The sequence below is a fragment of the Camelus bactrianus genome, chromosome 3 (assembly GCF_048773025.1).
Source record: "Camelus bactrianus isolate YW-2024 breed Bactrian camel chromosome 3, ASM4877302v1, whole genome shotgun sequence".
Classification (NCBI taxonomy): Eukaryota; Metazoa; Chordata; class Mammalia; order Artiodactyla; family Camelidae; genus Camelus; species Camelus bactrianus.
Window position 1 is genome coordinate 47,360,527 of NC_133541.1, and position 21,318 is coordinate 47,381,844.

Below are 21,318 nucleotides of genomic sequence, written 5' to 3' on the forward strand. Positions count from 1 at the left end.
TGGCTGGTCCAAAGACCTAGAGACTCCCTTGGTCTCATCACATGGCTTCTCTAACAGTTACATTTTGGGAATCCAGGTAAAATTTTATTAAAGAAAAAGTTTGTTTTTAAGTTTGAATATGGTTGTTTTGGTGCTTTTTGCTTTTCTTATTTCATAGAAATTAATAGAAAATGAAAGTAAATAAAAATTTGAATGTTAGTGTTATGGCAGGGAGTTACCAATTTAACAGAGATAAAACAAAGACAAAAATGATTCAGTTTATGGAAACTCTTATTGACCTTCCATGCAACACTCTTTGGACTTATATGTTGAAATATGATAGAAAAAATTTCAGAAAATACCACATATACTGGAAATAATTTGCTGAAGGCTGTCTAGAAAAGGAAGCTTGATTAAAGATTTCATGCTATTTTTAGGCTTGGGAGGAAGAGAACCCCACTGTAGCAGCACCTAAGTGTCTTTCCAGGAACTCATCCTGTGTAAAAGGAGGCAGCTAGTGAGGTTTCTTCAGACCCAAGCCTAAAGGAAATACGGCAAACATCACAGCAATTACGTCTCAGCTTACTGGACTGAATCAAAGTAATTCTGTCGCAGGGTGAGACACCTCATTTCATTTACAAAGCTCAGACAAAAAATACATGAGGTCCTACATTTCACGTGTAATGTAGGGAGGGAATGAGGTAGCTTGGTAAACTTCATATTTACTTTAGATAAAGTGAGAGTCTTAAACATTTAGGTAGCTGTCTACTTTTGTATCTCCACTTCAAGAAACATGTTTGAATAACAAAAACGTCAGGGTCTGAATAAGTTGAAGTAGAACTAACTTGTCCGTTAGAATGTGAGTCACCTCTACAAATGATCACATTTCTTAAGGACAATCAATAAATTTCAGAATATTCTTTCCTCTATTTCCAACGCCCAGAGAAATAAATCACCAAATCCAAAGTTTAAGTCTAAGTGCTTGGTTAAAAAAATAAGTAATATTCTTGCAAGGAAATTGGGAAAAGGGCTTTAGGGCAAGTAGGTTGGGCGGGTGCAGGTCTCAAAACCGCAGGAGGAGGAATCTGGGAAGAGCTTTTTTAAAAAGCGGACTCTTAAATGTTTTAATGGGCGAAAGAGGAACACAGGGTGCTGGCATCCTATCCTACCGTCAGCGGAAGGTTTGAACAACAACAGATTTTTCTTGAGCAACTTAAGTAATGAGTACTAGCTGAAGAATCTGCATTTGAAAACTAACAAATTTAAGGGACCATACAATTCACGTGAGCTTCCTCCACCGACCACACGAACAACCAGGGGGGCAGAGGTCTGCCTGAGCAACCTACATTTGCTCTGTCATCTCAGGACTGGGAGGGATCAGACAACGTGCGCCCTCCTCGTAAAACTCTGTGCCCTTCTGGCAGGCCCGCCCGACTCCGGGTGGCGGCGGTGCCAGGCTCCTGGAGTTTGCGGCAGGCTGCGGGCGCTCGTCCCTCCGGTTCACCCTTTCACCGTTCCTTCACCCCCGGGCGCCACGCGGGGTGGCGTGGTTTTTCCGCCCACTCCCGAGGCTGTGCTGGCGAGGCCGGGAATTGCAGGGCCTCCCCTCTTTGGCGAGCCTGGAATCCGAGTTCTCCCCGCCCCAGCCACTCTGCTAGGGCCCTGGGGGCTCGAAAAGGGCTGAGTTTGTTTATTCACTCCGATTAAAGACGCAGCCTCTAAGTCTGAACTTGTCCATCTCCCTCAGCCTCATCGCCTCTGGTCCCGGTGACTCCCAGCAGCCGGCTTGGCCGCAGGCGGGCACAGACCAGAGCGCTCGGCCCGGCCGCCCAGGGTATCCCCGGGGCTGGAGGGCGGAAGGCGAGCACGAAGGCAGGAAGGGTCGGTAAGGCCGAAGCTCCGCCCCGCTGGCCGCCGGCTCGGAAGCCGGCTCTGTGAATGGCAGCGGCGGAGGGCGCGGTGCCAGCGGAGAGGGGCGGAGACGCGTGCGCTGGTTGGTGCGGGCCCGGGGGCGGGACGCGCGGGGAGGTGCCGGGGGCGGGGCCGGCGTCTGGCGCTGGAGCTGCGGGCGCACGGAGAGGAGTCGCCAGCAGCTGGAGCGGAGTTGGAGGAAGCAGCCCCCGCAGGCGGGGCGGCAGACAAGCGGATCAGAGACAGCAAGCTCGGGTTGGGAACGGCCGTTGGGTCGGAGCCGGGTCAGGGGCACGTCGAAGCCGTGCGCGCAGGAGGCCGCCGCTGCAGCCTGGGCCCCGCTGAGGAAGGAAGCCGGCCGGCTGGGGAGGTAGGCGGCGGCAGCGGGTCCGGGTGTGTGCCCGGGAGGGGGAGGCGATGTGTGCGCGCGCGGCTACCGCCGCTCTCTTCCTGTCACCAGCAGTCGCTTCTCCTGCTCAGCGGAGCCGAGGAAGGTGGGCCGCCCGCCGTTCTCACGGCCGCCTGCATCTCCTGCCCGCCGGGCAGCCGCGGGCCCCCCTCGCGGCCGGCGTCCTGCTTGCTCTCGGCCACTTCCCGGCTCCCGTTTCCCCGGTCGTCTTTCGAGGTGGTTGTGCACGCCGCCGGGTGCATTCGTCCCCGCAGTTGCAGGCGACCTCGGGCTTCCGCCACCCCTCCGTCGCCGCACACTTCTAAGGGTGCCTACCGTCACCTTGCTGCCGTTTTCCGGGGCCCTTCAGCAGAGGAGAGCGCCCTGGCCGCTGCCTTTGCGTTAGCGTTTAGGAGCATTGCCTTCCCCCGCGCCTCCGGCTGCACCCGGGCGGCTGCCCGGGCCCTTCTCCGGGGCCGGCGGGGCGGTGGGGTCCCCGGAGGTCGCCCCCAGCCCCCGCCCTCCGAAGTTTGCTTCCCTCCTCTTCCGGGGTGGGGGAAGTGCGCCTCGGGGCGGCGGGTCCCTGTGGCCCTAACCCAGCGTGTGGTGCCGGCCGGGCCCGGGCAGGTTACTGGAGGCATATTTAATGGAGTCTTGAAACAGCCCGAAATCCAGCTTTTTGTGACCCGGGGCGAGACTGGAGGGACTTGCCCGGCAATATGGAGCCGACTAGAGAGAGCGAGAGAGCGTGCAAGTCCGTGCTGAGAGATCGTGGGGAATTGTCTGGAAACCACAGCTCTCACGCTCACTTCCCAAGGGCAGAAACTGCCCCGCAGATCACAAGACAAAGAGAACAGGAAAGCTCAGGCCAGCCACTCGAGTGCAGAAATGTACTTTGGTAACGAGAATTCTAGCATGAAATGTAAGGGTGTGAGCGGAATGGCTGTTACGTGTTGAATGCAGAATGTGTGTGAACTGGATTTGGGAAGATTCTTGTCTGGGAGCATTTAATACCAGAAAGGTCTCACTTTTACCGTTAATCCCTGGTGGAGCTGCAGCGCTGTTGGTATCTGAGTATGAGCTGACTCTTTATTTTGGGGTTTTATGACTTTAGAAGCGATAGGGTCTCCCCCTCCACCCCCCTAGTTTTTTCCTCTTTGTCAGTCAGTACGAAGTACGAATGGATAAAGCAGTTCCGGGTTTTGAATGTAGCATAAGATTGTCATTTCAGTGTGATGAGGTTGGAGTTTTAGTTGTTAGGTGGGACATTCACGAAGTTAGTTACCCAGGTGTTACGTGGAATGGGTTTTTAATGTTTCATTAGCTTATGCTGCATTTGGTAACTTTAGAGATTAAGTATTAGCTGGCAAAGGGACACGTTTATTTCTGAGGCAGGCTATCAGTAGTGGTGCAAATCATTGGGAATTTGGTGACTTTTGCCCAGGAGGCCACAAACATCTTTGAAAAAGAAAAAAAAAAAAAAAAGGCACCCTCCTGCCCATAATATTTTGGTAGATTGCACTGTTCTTGAAATAGTTTTTAAAAACCAGTAGGTGATAGTTTTCTTAGGGACAAAAGTTACTTAAACTTGAAGAGCAAGTGTTTTTGACATTACAAAGGAAATACCCTAGGTGATTTTGGGGTGGGGGCGGGGAGAATCCCTCTAAAGTTTGGAAAGGTGTGTTTGGTTCAGAATCAAGGTTTAAACTGGAAAGGCCAGTGGAGGAGGCTCCCTGCCTTGCAGAAGTGTTGGGTTATGTCACTGCTGGCCTCTTCAGTTTCATATGCCAATTGCAGCTAGCAACTAGAGAGCTGAACTTTTTCCCTAAAAGTGTACAGGTTTTTGTGATTGGAAGAAAGTTTTATGTATCTGATATTGACTTTCAAAGTGTGATGTGCATTTGCTTTTTAACTTTCATCTTGATTTTGGGACCTGTGCTTGTCAGTTGCATAACAGATATTTACATTGTACACACTACTATCTGCTATTTTATCTGCTTTTGTAAAATGATATCACTCTTTTTTCACCTCTGTGATGCTAATGGCCAGTATGAAAAAGCATTTCACTTCCCATTGATTAATTATATTGTCTTTCTATAGTTATTTCTTGAAATTTAAATTTATTAAGAACAGTAAGCCCCCACAGTGTAAAGTTGGTTTTGGGAAACAAGTCGTACAATAAGTCACAAGTGATGAATATTGACTTGGTGATGGTAGTATGCATTTATCTGCTGGAAATGTTAAGTGCACCGCGGCTATTTTTTGAAGGGTTTTGTATCTTCAGCACAAGCCTGCTCCCCTTATGCAAATTTTGTGTTAAAAGTGTTGCCCAGACCTTTAATTAAAATCTTCCATGACTGTGTGTAATTCTTAGGCTAGTATGTTGGTCAAAAATCTTCTTTTTTTCTTAGGTGGTTCAAGGGAGTATTCTAAAAAGGCATCCACTCAGAAAGATGGTCCACATGCTCATTAAAACAGTAACAATTCTAGTTCAGCTTGCATTGTGTTTGCATTTTGTGATAGGCAAAATGGGTTTTATTGAATAAAGAGGTGGTAAATGAGGAGGTTGGAAAAAAATGATTTCATGGTCAAGTAGAATATAGAAAGCTGAGATAATGTTTGCATTTGGTGTTTTGCTTTTAATACTCCCACAATTGAGGTGTACACAATGCAGAAGAAAAAGGGAAGTGCTTTTTGCAGTACATTCTATATTTTAGGCGGGCTCCCCACAGCTCTTCATCTTTTGGAAGACACAGGGATTTGCCAAGGAAGGCAAGAGGAGGGAGCATCTTAGTGAAGCCCTCAGAAGACAAGAAGTTACTTATCCCTGGAAGGAAGGGGTTATCACTTAGTTTTTACCTTAGAAGGCATGATATAAATTATATAAGAGCTTTTAATAAAAAACTTAGGTTGTAATCAATTTTTAAAATATTCGTATTATTGACCGCTTTTTTCCTTCTGCCTCCTCCACCTACACCCTAATGTGATTACCTGCCATGATTCTGCCAGCACTTATTGGAATTATTTGCTTAAAAGAGTGGCAATTAAAGACCATTTCATGTACATTATGCCAAATGAGCTGAAAATAGACTATGTAATTACTCCTAAATGTGTCTGTTGGAGTGATGTTAGGGTTTTTTTTGTTTGCTTATTTGAAAGGATAAAATGAATATAGTATATCTTTTGCTAAATTAAAAAAAAATCCTACTATTGAAGCATCTTTGGAGATTTTATCCTCCCAGCATTGTTCCCCTTAAAGTAAATTGAATACGTACCCACAGGCAAGTGTAGTCAATATAGTTTTCATGTTAACAGTCCCCGCAGAGAGCATTGAAGTCACAGGGTTCTGGCAGAAGTGTGAGGAGACTCCACCAGTGGGCAGAGCTGGTGAATGCAGTGCGGTGCCTGGCGGGAGTGCTTTGCCTCTCTCCTTCCTCGCTGGATGCCCCCTGTGGTCCGGACCCAAACCCGGGGCTCAGCCCCAAGAGTTAGGACTATAACAGAGGACTCAGCTGCCTTCAGTCCCTGCAGGGTTGCATTAGTGCTGTCAACTTTTCTCTTTGAGGCCAGCTAGGGAGCAGCCACCAAACCCTGCCTGAGAGGAATGTTGTCCCCTGACTCCACCCCCTGCGTCACACCACCCTCTCCCACAGCCCTGGCCCCTCCCAGGTCTCTCTTGCCCGGACCTCTCTAGAGCCACCCTCTGCCTCCAGGACTAGATGGGCAAAGTCCACAAGCAGCCCTTATCTGTCCGTCAATTTACCTTGAAAAGGAGTTAAGGAAACAGCAGAGCCTAGTTTTATTTTGGCTAACTTCAGGATTCTTTTAGTACACTTTGCAGCACTTAGAAGCAGTGCAAAAGAAAATTCCTGACAAGTGTTCTGGGTTTTTTTTTTTAATTTTTTCTATTTTTTTAAATTGAAGTATAGTCAGTTTACAATGTTGCATCAATTTCTGGTGTACAGTATAATGTTTCAGTCATACATATACATACATATATTCCTTTTCATATTTTTTTCATTATAGATTACTACAGGATACTGACTATGAGGTGGCAGGAAGTGGCATTCAATACTAATAGTAATGGTAGTAGTAATAATACTGCTCCTAAGACCATGGCTGCAATTTACTAGCTGTGGAACTTAAGACAAATCATTTAACTTCTCTGTTCATGTTTTCCCATCTGTAAAATGGAGATAATAATTGTACCTAGGATGGGTGTAAGCATTAATGAATTGATATGTGCAAAACTCAGAGGACTGTGCCTGGCCCTTCGTAATCACTCTGTTGGTGTTAATTATAGTAAGCTCTAATTAGCGAGCATAGAGCTAAATCTTTGTATAAATAATTTTCTTTAATCCTCGTAATAAACCTCTGAGGTGTAAATTTGCTTATTGCATCTGCCTCATAGATGATAAAATGGTGGCACAAAGAGGTTTCAGTAACTTGCCGAAGGTTAAAAAATCTAGGCACCAGTGGGGACAACCATCTGAGTGTGAAGCCCAGTGCTTGTGCTCACCTTAAGAATTTTACACAATAGCATTGTTTCTTCACAAGAGGAGGGACTTGGGATCATCTCCTTCCGTCCACTAATTCCACAGCCGCCGCCTCAGGGCCTCTTCACCATGCTGGTGCAGAGAGTGGGAATGGTCCACCCCATGGCCTCTTCCGGGTGATGGGATGTGTTTCTCAGGCCTGGAAGCCGCAGCCTCCCGATGATGACCACTCAGCCTGAGAGCTGCCTCCAGCTGGGCCTCGGTCTCTCTGCCCCTCCTGCAGTGCTCAGTGCCATCCCACCACTTACTTGGCTTTCTGGAGAAGCCTTGCTGTTTGGCTGGAACTTGTCCTGTCCCCTCATGTCCCCCCACCTCCAGGGGGCTTGCCAGAAGGAGTTGTGGCCTAGACTCTCTACTTCCCTGTGGTGCAGACCCAGCCCTGAGCACAGCAGCCCCAGACACATTCTGGTTAGTTTGAAAATGAATGTAGATATTTGAGGACTGTGACTTTGGGAAGCCACAAGCCTTCATCGTAGCCCGTCATTTTATTTTGTTTTAATTGAGATAGACTTCACATCCCATGAAATTTTACCCTAAGCCCATCATTTTAGGCTGAAATTCATTATATTTAGTAGATGTTTAGTTTTAACTTTGTTCAGTTTGGTTTTCATGATTTTCACAACACCATATTTGAAAGGTGGAAAGATTAAAAAAATTTTTGTTCTTAAGACTGTGAATTAAGGTGGGGGCTTGCCCTACTCAGAGCTACCACACTGATGATGGAGAGATAAAATGTAGGACCAGGGAGCCAGGAACCACTCCATAGCTTTGCAGCTGGATTAAAGGTCCATTTCGTCTGGGACTCCTAATTTCATGGCAGGATCAAATCACACAGGATATATTCTTGAATTATTTAATGTGATCGGAAAATATCCTGCATTCCTGCCTCCCCACCAAGTTTGCTAAAGCCTTGTCCTTTGTAAAAGGGGAATGAGTAAGTCAACAAAGTCAGAAGACATTTCAAAGAATTTTGTTTGGTTCTCTGCCCAATGCCTGAGGGTTAGAAGGTTAAATTGAAAATTTACTTTCAGTCAGTTGTACAATAAGAAGTCATGGATTGCTACTTGTTGGGCATCTGAAACAGCTTTATTTTGAGGAACAGAATGAGAATTACTCAGTATTTTAGCTGAAAGAGAAAAATCTATCCTCCGATCAATGGTATTGCAGGCAGTCTTTAGGGTTGAGAAACTGGAGCAAAATAATGTGGTGAAGGAACTTTTGGACTGTTGCATATGATGTCAAATAAGAATAAGTTAATTTGTTATTTGTTCATAGGATGCCTTTTAGACCTTTTGTTACAGTATCTTAGGCATGCACTAGCTTGGAGCCTGTATCATAAAATTGCCTTGGTTATTTGTAAACATTAAATTATGAATGGTGGATATTATCCACAAATAAAAACCTTGACTGTGGAAATAATTCTGTTGGAGCTGGGTGGAAATAGTTTAATGGACAGGCATATGTAGCCAGAGAGATTAGAGGTGCAAGCTTGTGAATCTGGGCAGCACAGAGTTTCGACTGCGGGTTGCTCACAGTACAGTAATACGGGCACTGCCAGCACCCCAGGCTGCAGTCTGCTGCCGAGCGAGGGAGAAGTGGAGGGTGAGAGAAAAGAGAACCTGCCTGCCTCCTAACTGTGGTAGCCCTTGTGACTGTGGGTTGGTGCTTCATAGCTCCCTGAGGAGGAGCTGAGTTAGAAGTTGTGCAGTGAGGGGCCTGGGACAGTGGCAGAGGGGCACAGATGCCAAGAGGAATACAGGTAGCAGAAGTGGGCAGCCTTCCAGAAGTGATGGGTCCGGTATTCTTTTATTCACCACTTGATGGACTTCTTTGGCAAGGAGGCATTTTAATGAAGCCTCTTTGGAAGAAAATTTACATGGCCCAAGATGCTGGGTCTCGGACTTGAGGGGACTGCTGCCAAGTTATAATGGCTGCCTTCTGTGCAGGTGTTTTTGTGAGAGAGCCACAAACGCTCTCAGTAAGGCCACTGTCACAGAGAGTGAAAGGCAAACGTTCAGGGTCACTCTCAGAGGTCAGAGTGTGCAGGCGAGGAACCTGCATAGTTGACCCCAGGGACACATCCGAGCTGTCCGTGGGCTGTCCAGGCAAGTTAAGTTTGGGCAGTAGGTTTCTGTGGTGTTAAAAGTGGTGCTTCTGGAGCCCGACTGCCTGGATCTGAACTCTAGTTCCACCTCTCAGTAGCTGAGTGTTACCGTGACCAAGACGCTATAAACTCTCTGCCCCTCAGTTTCCTCCTCTGTAAAGTGAGAGTTTTGGTAGTACCCGACTCATGAGTTGTCTTGAGTACCAAACATAATGCACATAAATATTCAATGATGATGATGATGGAATAAGTTAATACTACTATAACTTCTAATATTAGATGATGACCATGATAGTGACAGTCATTGAAACAGGCTTGGCTGTGTGTAGAAAGTGTACCGTGTGCAGCAGGGCAGGGGCATCTGGCTCCTCCCTCTTGCCCAGGCCTCTCTGTCCCTCACCATAGGATGCACTCCAGTTACCACCCAAATGGCTAGACAGCTCTCCCTCTGAATGGGCTCCTCTTAATTGCTTTCCAGCCACTTAACTAGCACTGAATCACTGCCGACCTGGCATCATTTTGATTGGTCTTCCCGGCCTTGGTTGTGGAGTCTCAGAAGACAAGAACAGTGTGTTCTGCTTACAGTCCTGGAGTCATAGAAGGTGTGGGATTCTTTTTGTCAGTTAAGGCCCAGAGTTCTTCACAGGGGTCTTACACAGAAAGTAAGGTTCTTCTTAAAAACGGTGGGGTTGGGGAGGAGGGGGACTTTGTAGAGACAGGTGGGTCTCTGGCACGCCTGGTGGGGATTGCTGTTCTGGAGTCTGGCCTTGTTAGAGTCTTCCTCAGGGTTCTTTATCTCTTTGCAGGGATTTAGCCTCAGGTTGACGTAAACACAGGTTTCAGATTTGTAAAACCTTGAGCAGACCTGGAGCCTTTTCTTACCATGGTATCCCCTGGTGACATAAGTGTGCTGTGAGCAGGACTTGGAGGTGGCTGAGGGCTGTGTAGGAGGGAGAGGAGGGATGGGGGCTGGGCAGAGAAGGAGGGAGAGAGGGAGATCATTATACTTCCCATCCTGTTAAGAATCTCACCAAACTGGCCTACTGGGTTGTTGAAATAGAGGGAGCCATAGGAAGCAGCTGGCAGAAAGATCTACCCAGCCTCCTAGTGGAGGATTTTTTTTCCCTCAAAAAGACATACATTGCCAGGAAAAGCTAACAAAAATTTCAAGGCAGATTTGGAGGAATTAAATTATTCTTAGGCATATTGCCTGGTTTCCAGGCATTTAGGGATATGCAAATTGGCATGTTCTTTAGAGTTCTGTGTCTCATTTGTAACAGAGCACATTAGTACTAAAAATGGGATTTGCTAGTTCTACACTTTTGTGTGAATTTATGCAGTGAATATCTAATGTGATTCTGGATATATCAAAAGGAGGGGTTGTCTTCAAACATAACATAGTTTATTTTTCTCATATGTTCTGCTGGCTGCTTTAATTTTTTTCTCTAATGACTGAAATACAAAGTAGAGTACTATCCCAAATTAATATTCTTGCTACACAAAGACCTCCAGTGTTTGTTTTTGCTTCTTTTAATATGTAACTCTCCTAAGAGCGTTATTGTATTACAGCTAAGAGGCTTTAGCCATGTAAGGCTGAATGCGTTACACTTCTGAATGCCAGCAGAACAATTAATCTGCGATTAGATTTTGCTTCTTAAGATGCCTACACTGCAGAGTGCCTATAATATTAAACTTCTAAAGGGTTCCACTCTTTAAAACCTAGAAAAGCTCTCTTTGACATAGCTCAGTGAAATTGTAGGGCTATTGTTTTTATTGCTTTATTGTTCAGCCAGCTTAACTGAAACCTTTAGTTTGCTTTTACTCTTTACAACAAAGATAACGTTGAGAAACCACCGGGGTGCAGTGCATGTCCGTGTGCTCGCTGTTCCATGCTGTTCAAGCCACTGCCAACTCGGAGAGCCTTTGACTCTCTCATCCCTCTGCCTCCCCTATGTTAAAAAATGAAAAAGAAAAAAACTTTCTTTTCCCATTTCCCCCTGAGTTGAGCTGTCTTCATAGAATAATCTGCAATAACCATCCCTACTTTCTCTTCAATTCCTTAATTCCTAAAACTCTGGTTCCTTACATCAGGACTCCTAGAGTTGGCTTTCTCAAGTCCTTGATGATTCCACGATGGACAGAGCCCCAGATGACCTAGCCCTGCCTCAGTTTCCCCTTTAGTCTTAGTGATCACCTTTTCTTACCTGAACCCTCTTGTCTCTTCTTTCCAGGATGCAACATTGTCTCCAGACCTTGACTTTCCCTTCCCAGTGGCGTTCACTGAGCCTCAATGTTTGGTCTTTGGATCTTTTATTCTTTTTTTTTTTTAACTTTTAATGTTTTTCCTGTGAGTTCCTTTGTTCCATTGAGTTTGGCCTTGCCTCCTTTGCAGCTGATCACCAGATCTCAAGTATGTTCCCTCTTCTGAGTCACAGACTAGGTTTTCAACCTACCAGCCCATTTGTGGTTGGTGCCTGGCATCCCCCAAGCCCATCAGACCTCCTGGCGCCCCTTTGCCTGACACTGGTAACAGCTATATTCTTCTCTGGAACTCAGGATCAGACACCTTTTGACCCATTTTTCAGCATTACCACATCCCACACGTGCTTCTCTGAGGTGTCTCCACCTTCAGCCCTAAACTTTCCACACCTTCTGCTACCACTTTAGGTCGTGCCTTCGTGGCCATGTGCCCAGACGGCTGCAAAACCCCCTTCACAGCTTTCCTGCCCTGTGCCGACACCAGTCCCTCCTGCACGCCCATTGGCTGAGGCTCTTCAGGCACACCTCTCATCCTGCCACTCCCCTTCCCCCAAGCCCCTCCGCAGCTCCCTGCTGGAGACGGCATTGCTCACAGGCGCACAAAGGTGTCGTCCAAGCTTTGCTCACCTTTCTCACCTGGATCCAACACTCCCTCTCTGGCTTCAGATATCCTGGACTGCCTGTTCCGGCTATTCCCAGAATATGACGTGTGTTCTGTCACATCTGTACCTAAGATCATGCCACACATTCTCTTCTGTCTTCAGATGCCAGCAATCAGGTGTGGTCTGTCCCTCATCTGAACTCCCTGGAGTTTCTTCTCTCTCTCTTATGGCATTTCCCTAGTGTTATGATTCCCATCTTATCTCTGAGACACACCAGCACCCCTCCCACCCCTCTCGGAGCCTTCTTAGAAGGCGGGGCCTGCCTGCCACATTAATCTTTGTTGTGTATACTGAGTCAAGCAAAAGTCTGCCGGCCTGTGTCCATCTGCCAGATTGATTAAGTCCTTGTTGAATGGCAGTAGGAATTCAGATTCACACAGATGGCCAAGTGTGCTGTTCATTCATAAGTCCTGTTTTCCCCTTTTGTAGGTGAAGCTTGTGTGTGGCGTGCCACAGTCACATTAGACGACAGATGGATGGTGTGACAAGAGTGTCAGAAAGGATCGGGCCTCGCTGTGAGAGTCAGCCTGGAGTCAGCGTGTTGACAAGTCGCTGAAAAGGAAGCCAGTGGGAGGACTGCAGCCCGCAGAGGAAGTGGAGCCCTGACTCGGGTTACACCATTGATGGAGGACAGATGGACGGCCGGATGGCCAATCACCTCTCCTCTTAAACCTTTGGAGAATTATCCTTCGTCCTCTGCTGGACACACATTAGGAATCTTAACACCCTCTCTGAGTTCATCGTCCATAGAAACGTAGAGTTAGACTCAGCGTCGCATGGTCCCCGGCCTGCAGTCATGAGTGCCGAGGGATACCAGTACCGAGCGCTGTATGACTATAAAAAGGAGCGGGAAGAGGACATTGACCTGCACTTGGGTGACATATTGACTGTCAATAAAGGATCCTTAGTCGCTCTCGGATTCAGTGATGGACAGGAAGCCAGGCCTGAAGAAATTGGCTGGTTAAATGGTTATAATGAAACCACAGGGGAGAGAGGCGACTTTCCAGGAACTTACGTTGAATATATTGGAAGGAAAAGAATCTCACCTCCCACACCAAAGCCCCGGCCGCCTCGACCCCTTCCTGTCGCACCAAGTTCTTCAAAAACTGAAGCAGACAGCGAGCAACACGGTCAGTATTGATGAGTGATTGCTTAATGACTCATCTGTGTTTTTTAACAGGAAAAGTCTTGGGTTGGGTTGGGCTGAAATGCTCCGGGCTGAAGTTGTTTTGGCAACTTGACCTGAATTTTACTTATGGGGCATGAAAGTTTGGTCATTCATTCCTTGGCTAGAATTTCTTGTTGGTGGGGTGGAGAATTGTTATAAAAATAGGGAGATGATATCTGAGAACCTGTTTAGTGAGTGCCTCTAAACACTATTATTAGAGTTGCTATTGAACACCTGTTGCATTCTTATTCTTGTAATTGGTATTATATATCTAAGTAATTTTAGGAAAGTAGAAGGAAGGTCTAATATAAATATGTTTTATATTAATGTGATCTGCATGGAAAATGTAGAGAGTAATAAGGTGACCACAGAAGTCAGTGAAGAAGCCATTCTTTTTACAACCCGGTGTCTACCTCTTAGTTCCTCTCCAGGAACACTGGCTGCAGCTGAAACCCAATCCTGTCATTAGTGCAGACGCACAGGGAATCCTCTTCCTTCCTGGGCAGTGTCATATGTAGCATTAATGCCAACAGTGTGCTAAAACACAACAGCGAAGAAATCACTGAATACTTTTTTTCAAACAGAAATCACCTTGATCCAAAACCCTCTCCTCATTCGGTGGAGATGGTCCCCACTTGAGCTTGAGGTGTTTCTTCTGTTCTGTTTCACAGAGAGGCAAGCCTTTTGCTCAGCTTTGCTGTTAACAGCTCTGTGGGCTAGTTCATCTCCTCACTATTGAATCTCAAGCATTGTTCTCCCTGGATCATCTTTTTTTCCCAAAGACCGAGAAAGGTCTGGAAAGATGTGTTTCCAAGGGGTGGACTCAACTGCAGTGGTTCTGTGTCGAGTAGAACTGACCGTGGCATCACAGTGTTTCTGGAAGACGTCCTGGTACTATTGTGTCTTCTCCAGCGTTGGCTTGGCCTCGCACAAATGCATAAGGTACCAGGAATAAAGAAGGAGAATGAGAGTAAATAGCTGCCTTTTAACATTGGGTCATAATAGAATTGGGAGTATTTTATAAAAGTCAAAAACTCACTGAGGATACTTGAAGGGAAGTACATTTTCCCTCCCACTCCCGATCCAAAAGGAATACTTGTTTTATAAACACTACACCATACTTTGGAATTCATGTCCAAATGGTATGTTTCACTGTGCAGTTCAAAAGCAAAAATTAATTTTTCTTTCCAGATGAATCAAAAAACCTTGACTCTGCACATATATATGCAGAAACATATACACACACGTATAATTTTGTCAACCATTGTGTTTCTTGCATAGTATCATTCAGCAGAGGGAAGGTATATACGTAATTGTTTTTTCCCCACCAAACTACATATTTTTAATTTGACTTTTGATGTAAGTTAGATATACTTCCTTGTAAGTAGGCTAGTTCAAAAGGAAAACTGATATTATTTCTCCCAAAATACTAAAGATTAATAGGATCATAGAAGTATCTGAGTTGGATTAGAAAAGGTTATTTAAAAGATGGGAAGGGGTCACCTTGTCAAGATTAGTGACAAAAAGATTTTGTAAAAATAATGTCTAAACAAAACTGTGTTTGATACCTGCTGCTGTCAGGTGTAACTTCATTTGGTTATCGTATACAGAAAAGCAAGTCTTCCCCTAAAAGTGAGTTTCTCTTTTTAGGTTCTAAACTATTTTATAATGCTTTCTTTCTCATGTAATGTGGTAACGATTGAGATTTTTAATAGCTTTTTCTTTTTTTTTTTTTAATATGTAGAAAGTTCAAGTAAAATGAAATATTTTAACAATTTAAGAGGCCCATGAAAATGGGCATTAAGTATTAGAGCAGGCCTGAATATAAATGAGAAATTAGGAATAACTGAGAGGCTGAAAAGGCAGTATGGGGGGTTGGGTGGGGAGTAAAGTCCTAAACATTAGATTTTCTGGAAATGTGAATATTGTGCTCTCATTGAAACACGATTCCCATGAAATGAGGATTCAGTAGTCCCTGCTAGTTGCATGTCAGATTGACAGGGAAAGTAGTTCTAAGGACAGATTTATTTATTGGAACCTATGGGACTTTGATTTCTTTTGCCTAAGGGTGTATTTAATTGAAAAGCATTTGCAGTGACAAATTGTGTGAAGGTGAGAAAGAATAGTCCTTTTCTCTTCTTACTGTAATTGAATTATTTGGCCTTCTTTTCTGTTGACTCCCTCCACTGACTCAGCCTGTTTTTCGTGTTTGACTGTATTTTCTTGAGAAGGTACCCCTGCGGTCGAAGGCCCACACGCAGGCTCCTGTTGTGGAGGGCGTACCACATGGGCGGTGGGCGCACCCCACAATGCACGTGGGGTAACACGGCCTGCCTTCACGCTGCTCACACCACCTTCTCTCTTTGTGAAAGAAAGTTGCCCTTAAACCCTGGCCGCAAGTAGACTCTGTGTGAGGAGTTCTCATTTAGATAGTAGAACCCACCTTTCTATGTTTCTTGTATGTTCCTGGAAATAAGATTTAACTTTTGGGAGGAAAGAGAGTCAAGAGCCCATTTGAAGATCTGATGTACACCGTCTTTCAGGAAGATGTACTTTCCACCAAGCCATCTTGCATACAGTTTTCTTATGAAACCCTGGCCTATTGTTTGGATTGAATTTGTATGTTGGATAATCTTGTGTTTCTTGGAATTGAAATCTTTCAGTAGATACGAACTGAACCCTAGTTCCGTGCTAGAAAGCCGGGATGGAAGATGAACTCAGGACCAAGAGAGATGGCTGATGTGCCCTCTGGTCCCCTCTCCTGCCCCTCCTTGGGGCTGTTCTTCCCCAACTCTGCTCCGACAGCTCTTCTCAGCCATCCTCTTGGCTGACCCACTCTCAACTCTTTGCTTAAAGCTTTCTTCTGAAGGAGGCTGGCTCTGTTCACCACATTTCACATGGCAATCTGCCCCTCTGCTTTTGCAAAGCATTTATTATCTAGCCTACTGTAGAATTTACCTACCACATTGTTTATTGTCTGTTCCCTCTGGTAGATTGTAGGCTCTGTGAAGGCAGGGGCCTTGGATGCCATGCCGTTGTCCCAAGTATCTAGAACAGTGCAGCTGGTTCTCAGCAAGTGAGCAAATGCTTGCTGTTGAAACCCGTCACCTAGCTCTTCCCCATCCCATGTGACTTTGGAAATGCGCCATGTGCTCTGTGTGGCACGTGCAGGCACACAAGGCTGTTAACAGCCCATTCTCGTTTTGGAAATCATGGTTTGTTACTCACATCATTTACGTCTGAGGAGTCTTGCAGCCTTGGCCTTGATCGTTGCAGGCTATGTCTCCAAAAACTGTTATTTTCCACCCCATTTCCTAGGACTGGTAGTTCTGCTAGTGGGAAAGCTTGTTGAGCTGAGCGCGTTCCATTGGCCACTTAAGCAAAATGACCAGAACATGTGTCAAGATCAGCAAGTGTCCTCAGACACAGATTTGATGCTCTCTCTCCCCCTTTTATCTCCTCTTTGCGTGGAAGCTAAAACTGCCGATCTGAGCATCACATTTCATTGTCCCACAACCCAGTAAAGCCACAGTTTACCTTTGGGGAGAACCTCTTCCATGTCTGGTGCAAGGGTGTTTTTTTGTTTGTTTGTTTGTTTGTTTTTGGTAATGACGATAGTAATCAGTTTATTACACAGATTAATCATTCTTGAACATAAAGCTCCAGAGGAGCAACTGGGTCTTTACACAAGTATTTCCATCAAATGAATTTTCACCCTAACATCTAGACAGACCTAAGCATTTAAAAACATAAGAAAAATAAGAGCTTTTAGCTCTGTATTAACTGAGAAACCACATATAAACCCAAGAATATGGAAGTCAGAAAGGGGCTGAAGGACGAAAGTCGAGAGTGGAGAGATGTAAGAGTTGGGAACAAATCCATCACACTTCACACACTAGTAGCTCACATCTAGTTAAATGCTGACCAGTTAAACTGAGACCTTAAAATACAGGTGTGGGTAGAGTTTAACTTGGTTGCTCATAACTTTCACCTAAGACATAGGTCCTTTGGAATAAAATGAATACAGAAACAGCTTTGTTTTCTTTGCCTTACATTTCGTAACTGTTCTGAGTTTAATAGGATCCCACTTGAAAAAACAATCTCCTGCCGGTCACTGGGTGTTCTGTGCTCTGAAAGGCCATCCTCCAGCTCTGTCAGGCTGGTCACACGCCAGCATCCCGTTCCACACGCACAGCCCTGCTCAGCCGTTGCTTCCGTACTTCCCCCTGACACAGGGTAATGAGTTGATGGAAGTGGGGACTTAGGGATAAGGGAATGAGAATGTATTCCTGTCTTTCATAAGTAAGCTGTCCAGTGGGGAGATTTCTTGAGACAGTGTTTTGAGATCCTTTAATTAAAGGCACGCTCATCCTGAATATTTAGATTAGTGAGACTGCGATCACGTTAGTTTGTGTAGGATGTTGAAATCTGCTAAGTTGAAAGCTCACTTAGAAATCTGAGTTCATACCCACTTCTAGCCTCCGTCCACACACCCCTCCCCCAGCTCCACTTTGGACTCTTTGACAAGGGGTCCCAACTGGTTCCACATATTAAACAATAAGCACACACTTGGTGTGGCCTATTTTAAGTTTTGATAAAAAATCTTTCTAAACAGAAAAAGAAAAACGCCTGCAACTTGTGTTTGCTTTCATGGTTTCCCCAGCCATTATTTTTTCCATTTTTCACACTCAGCATTTGAGTGTCCCTCCACGGTTGTTGCTCCGTCTAGAGAGCAAGGGTGTAATAAATCACAGAAATTGACTGCACTGTACAGAGGTCCCAGAAGATAGCAACCTGATCCCAAATCACATGCCTTCACTGAGCCCTGTGGTTGTAACGCACACTGTTACGTGCAGTCATGATACCTGTGGAAGTAGTTTGCTTTGCTTCACATACTCCTGCCTTTATGAATTCTATTTTAGTTCAGAACCTGCCTTGTCATAACTTTCCTCACCTTCCCTCCTGCTTAAGTGAGACTGTGCTGGGAAGTGGGGGACTGTGTGGTTAATGCCCTTGAATGATTAGGGTAAGATCTCTGACTTTGGTGCTGACGACCCATTGTTCATCTATCACGCTGCTTTTGGGAGAAAATATCAAATATCCTGGTCAGAGGATATTTGAAGATCAGGGCCTTTGAGTCCTGTCTTTAACTTCTGAACAACCAGAAAACTGAATCCGAAAATCAGAGATTTTTACCCAGGTGTAAAAATTGAACTGTTTGCCCTTTGTGTTATAGTAGGAAGTGAAAAAGATTTTGGAAAGATGTCATCAGTATAATTGATTGAAGAGTTGGCCTCGAAAAAACTAAGGTGATCATAGTTTTTGATAAAATTGTCACCACTCTCATGACAGAATCGGTTACTCATGCATTAAGTTATGTACTATAACAGAGTTCTCCCTTTCAGGAGCACCAGCATTTCTTTTCTTCTTACTAAATTCTTGGTTTTTAAGACGTTAGTCCTGTTAATTTAAAATTTAAATTTTTTTTTGCCCCAGAAATGTGAGAAAGGAAGGTAACCCTAGTGAATGATTTCCACATCTACAGTTACTTGAAAGGGAAATTGTCAAGAAGAGAAAGGATTCTCACCTTTGCTGCTTCTGCCCTGAGCTGGCCCAGCCGCCAGGAATTGACAGGCCACCCAGGAGAGGGGGGAGCAGGAAGCCCCTTCATCTCCCAGGGAGAAGGGCCTCCTCCTTCCTCCCTCCGGTCTGTTACTTGAAAGGAAGGACTTCATTCTCTCTTTCCTGGAGCTGTGGTGACAGCTAAGTTCAGGGTTACAGATAAGATATTTGAGGAAAAGCTTTCTGCCAGTCTAACATGGTCTGTGTCATTTCAAATCCCAGCTGTGATATGCATTTTTTTTTAAGTGAGATACATGATCAGTGGCTTTCATTAAGGCTTCTAGCTTTAGAGATTTCATTCTGTGTTCTTTTTTCAAAATTGGTAAGGGGTCCAATGTTCACATCTGTACAACCTAATAAATAAAGCCCTCAACACCTCTGGTTCACACAGGAGCTGTTAAGTGAAGAGAGTCTATTTTGTTTGCTAGCAACTGAGCTAATGTGATGTTCTAATACAATTTTCTTTGTCATTAAGGTAGAACTTTATATGCTAAAAGTGTCTCTCTCTTCACTTTTCAACTTCATTGTAAATAGATCCTTTGATAACTTTGATGTCAGTCTTTTCTGGTTTCTAGGTGAATACATCTTTGTCTAAAACAGGCAAAATTCTGATTAATAAGCACTTCTTCAGTGAGTCAAAGTTTGAGAAAATAGACATTTAGAATTCTGAAATTTAACAACAAATGGTGCCTTACATATGCTACGTAGCTTCCAGAAGAGGGAAAATTTGGTACCTCTGGCAAATAAGAACACCAGTATAAGATGCCCTTCACATATCCATGTTTTTCGTAGTAAAGGAAAACAGATGTTAGCAGTGTAGCTGGCTGTGGCATATTTGTGTCTTTGTTGCTAGCAGATTTCCCTGAAGAAGGATGTAAAATTGGTTTGATGACTAAAATAGATAATAAGTTGGTATGTTAGCTAGAAACAAGAAGCATAATTTCATGATGGATGATATCTTATTTTATGAGGGCTTGATTGAGTTTATAGCATTCAATATCAAACCAGTGTTTTAGGCTTTTGGTGAAATGAATCTTAAATAGAGGAGGTCAAAGTGAAGTAAAAATTGGCTTTATTTTAATTACTTGGGTACAGTTTCCCTAAAATGTCAGGTTAATGAAATGTCATCAGAATACTTTATATTGTGTACTTTAAAAAATTTTATGTATTGTTCCTACTTACTAATTTATGTTAAAGACCCGTGATACATTGTTTTTGCTATGATAATTCCACATACTATACATTTTTTAAGTGTTCTGATAAAATATAACTCTGCAATTAAGACAAAACAGGTGAGTAGCAGATCTTTCTGTTTAATTTTATATGCAGAACTCTCTCCCAGTGGCTTTCTGCTACCTGAAGCATGGCAGGAATACCTTCTCTGCTCTGGTTCTTGCTTGGGGGTGTTTGTATTCATCTGTTGATCTATTCTCAGTTGGTAGCCTGTGTTGTGCAGTGCCTGGGGATTCTCCTGTCCTGTCAAAATTTGATGTGTATTGAAGTTCCCACTGTGAGTTTATTACACTGTATTGTGGGAGACTGTTTGTAATTTGATGATCAGACCTCATGTCCAAGATGGTAAAGATACAAGCATAAGTGAAATAGAAATCTCTGTGGTATATTATTTGAATCAGAAATTCCACTCTGCTTTCTGTAAATTCCATAACTCTCCTAATTCCAGTATTCTCTAATTTTAAATAAGTAGATACTGTGTCTTCTGAGTTTTGGCTGTATTTTTATTTTAACCTCTTACTGACACTTGATCAATAAAAGTTTCTCCAGTCCTGCTCATAAGAGTTGTTGGAGAAACAAAACTCAGAAAATACAATTTCTCACTAGTAGTGTTTCTCCAGTAATACAGCCCAGAAGCATGAAGGGAAAATAATGAAGGGGCTTAGGGAAGAGAAACAAGCAAGGATGGTTGGGCAGGTGTGCTCACATGACCTCGTCGCAAAACCTGACTGGAGGTTGGCCCATGGGATTATTGCTACATAAAGTGCCAAATTGGTCCAAAGTTTTTGCAGATCTACATACTATATGATTTTAAGATCTGTTTCAACAGCGAGAATTCACGCTCTCCCTCCTTTGGTGGGCACTCAGCAATTGCTGACATCTAAGTTGATTTGAGACTCTTCGCATTTTACCCTTTGGAGTTAATCAGTGAATTAAAAGACATTCATGGATGCCTCCCCTGTACTGTTATCTGTGCAGCATAATTAAATTTGTTGACGTGATCTGTGCTCCGAGTTCCAAGGGATTTGTCTGGTGGGTTGTTTGTTAAATTTTCCAAGGCTACAGGTAGAGGGTGATGTTTATAACATTTGTCGATTCAGGTTATAAGGATTTGTTTATTCTGACCTCTTCATATTTATGTGATAGAAGTATTAAAATATGTACCCAAGCGGTAACACATTAGCATAGTCATTGGGTGAGCCTGCACTGTAAAGCCAGAGGGACTGTTGAGTTGTCATTGTCATCTTCCAGACTTTACCCTGAGGAGGAAAACTGCCTCCGTGCCCTCTGACTGCATGTGGTGCCACGGCCACCGTGAGGCTTCCAGCCTGCTACTGGGTTTTAAAAAATGAAGGTTTCAGAATGACTTGAGGTTGTTAGTAAGATCGCCTATTGTGAATCTGCATTAAATACTGCTGGTTTTATTTTTGTCCTTT

At 44.4% G+C, this 21,318-nt stretch overlaps 1 protein-coding gene across 1 annotated transcript in view; it reads left to right on the forward strand.

The window, feature by feature from the left end:
* Positions 1 to 2,121: 2,121 nt before the first annotated feature.
* The window catches only part of PIK3R1 (phosphoinositide-3-kinase regulatory subunit 1), an 80,083-nt gene continuing 60,886 nt past the window's right edge, over positions 2,122 to 21,318 (forward strand). Inside the window, exons 1-2 of the mRNA XM_074359218.1 lie at positions 2,122 to 2,260; positions 12,289 to 12,989. Of these exons, the coding sequence (XP_074215319.1) occupies positions 12,656 to 12,989 (334 nt within the window). The 5' untranslated portion in view covers positions 2,122 to 2,260; positions 12,289 to 12,655. The remainder of the gene's footprint in view (positions 2,261 to 12,288; positions 12,990 to 21,318) is intronic.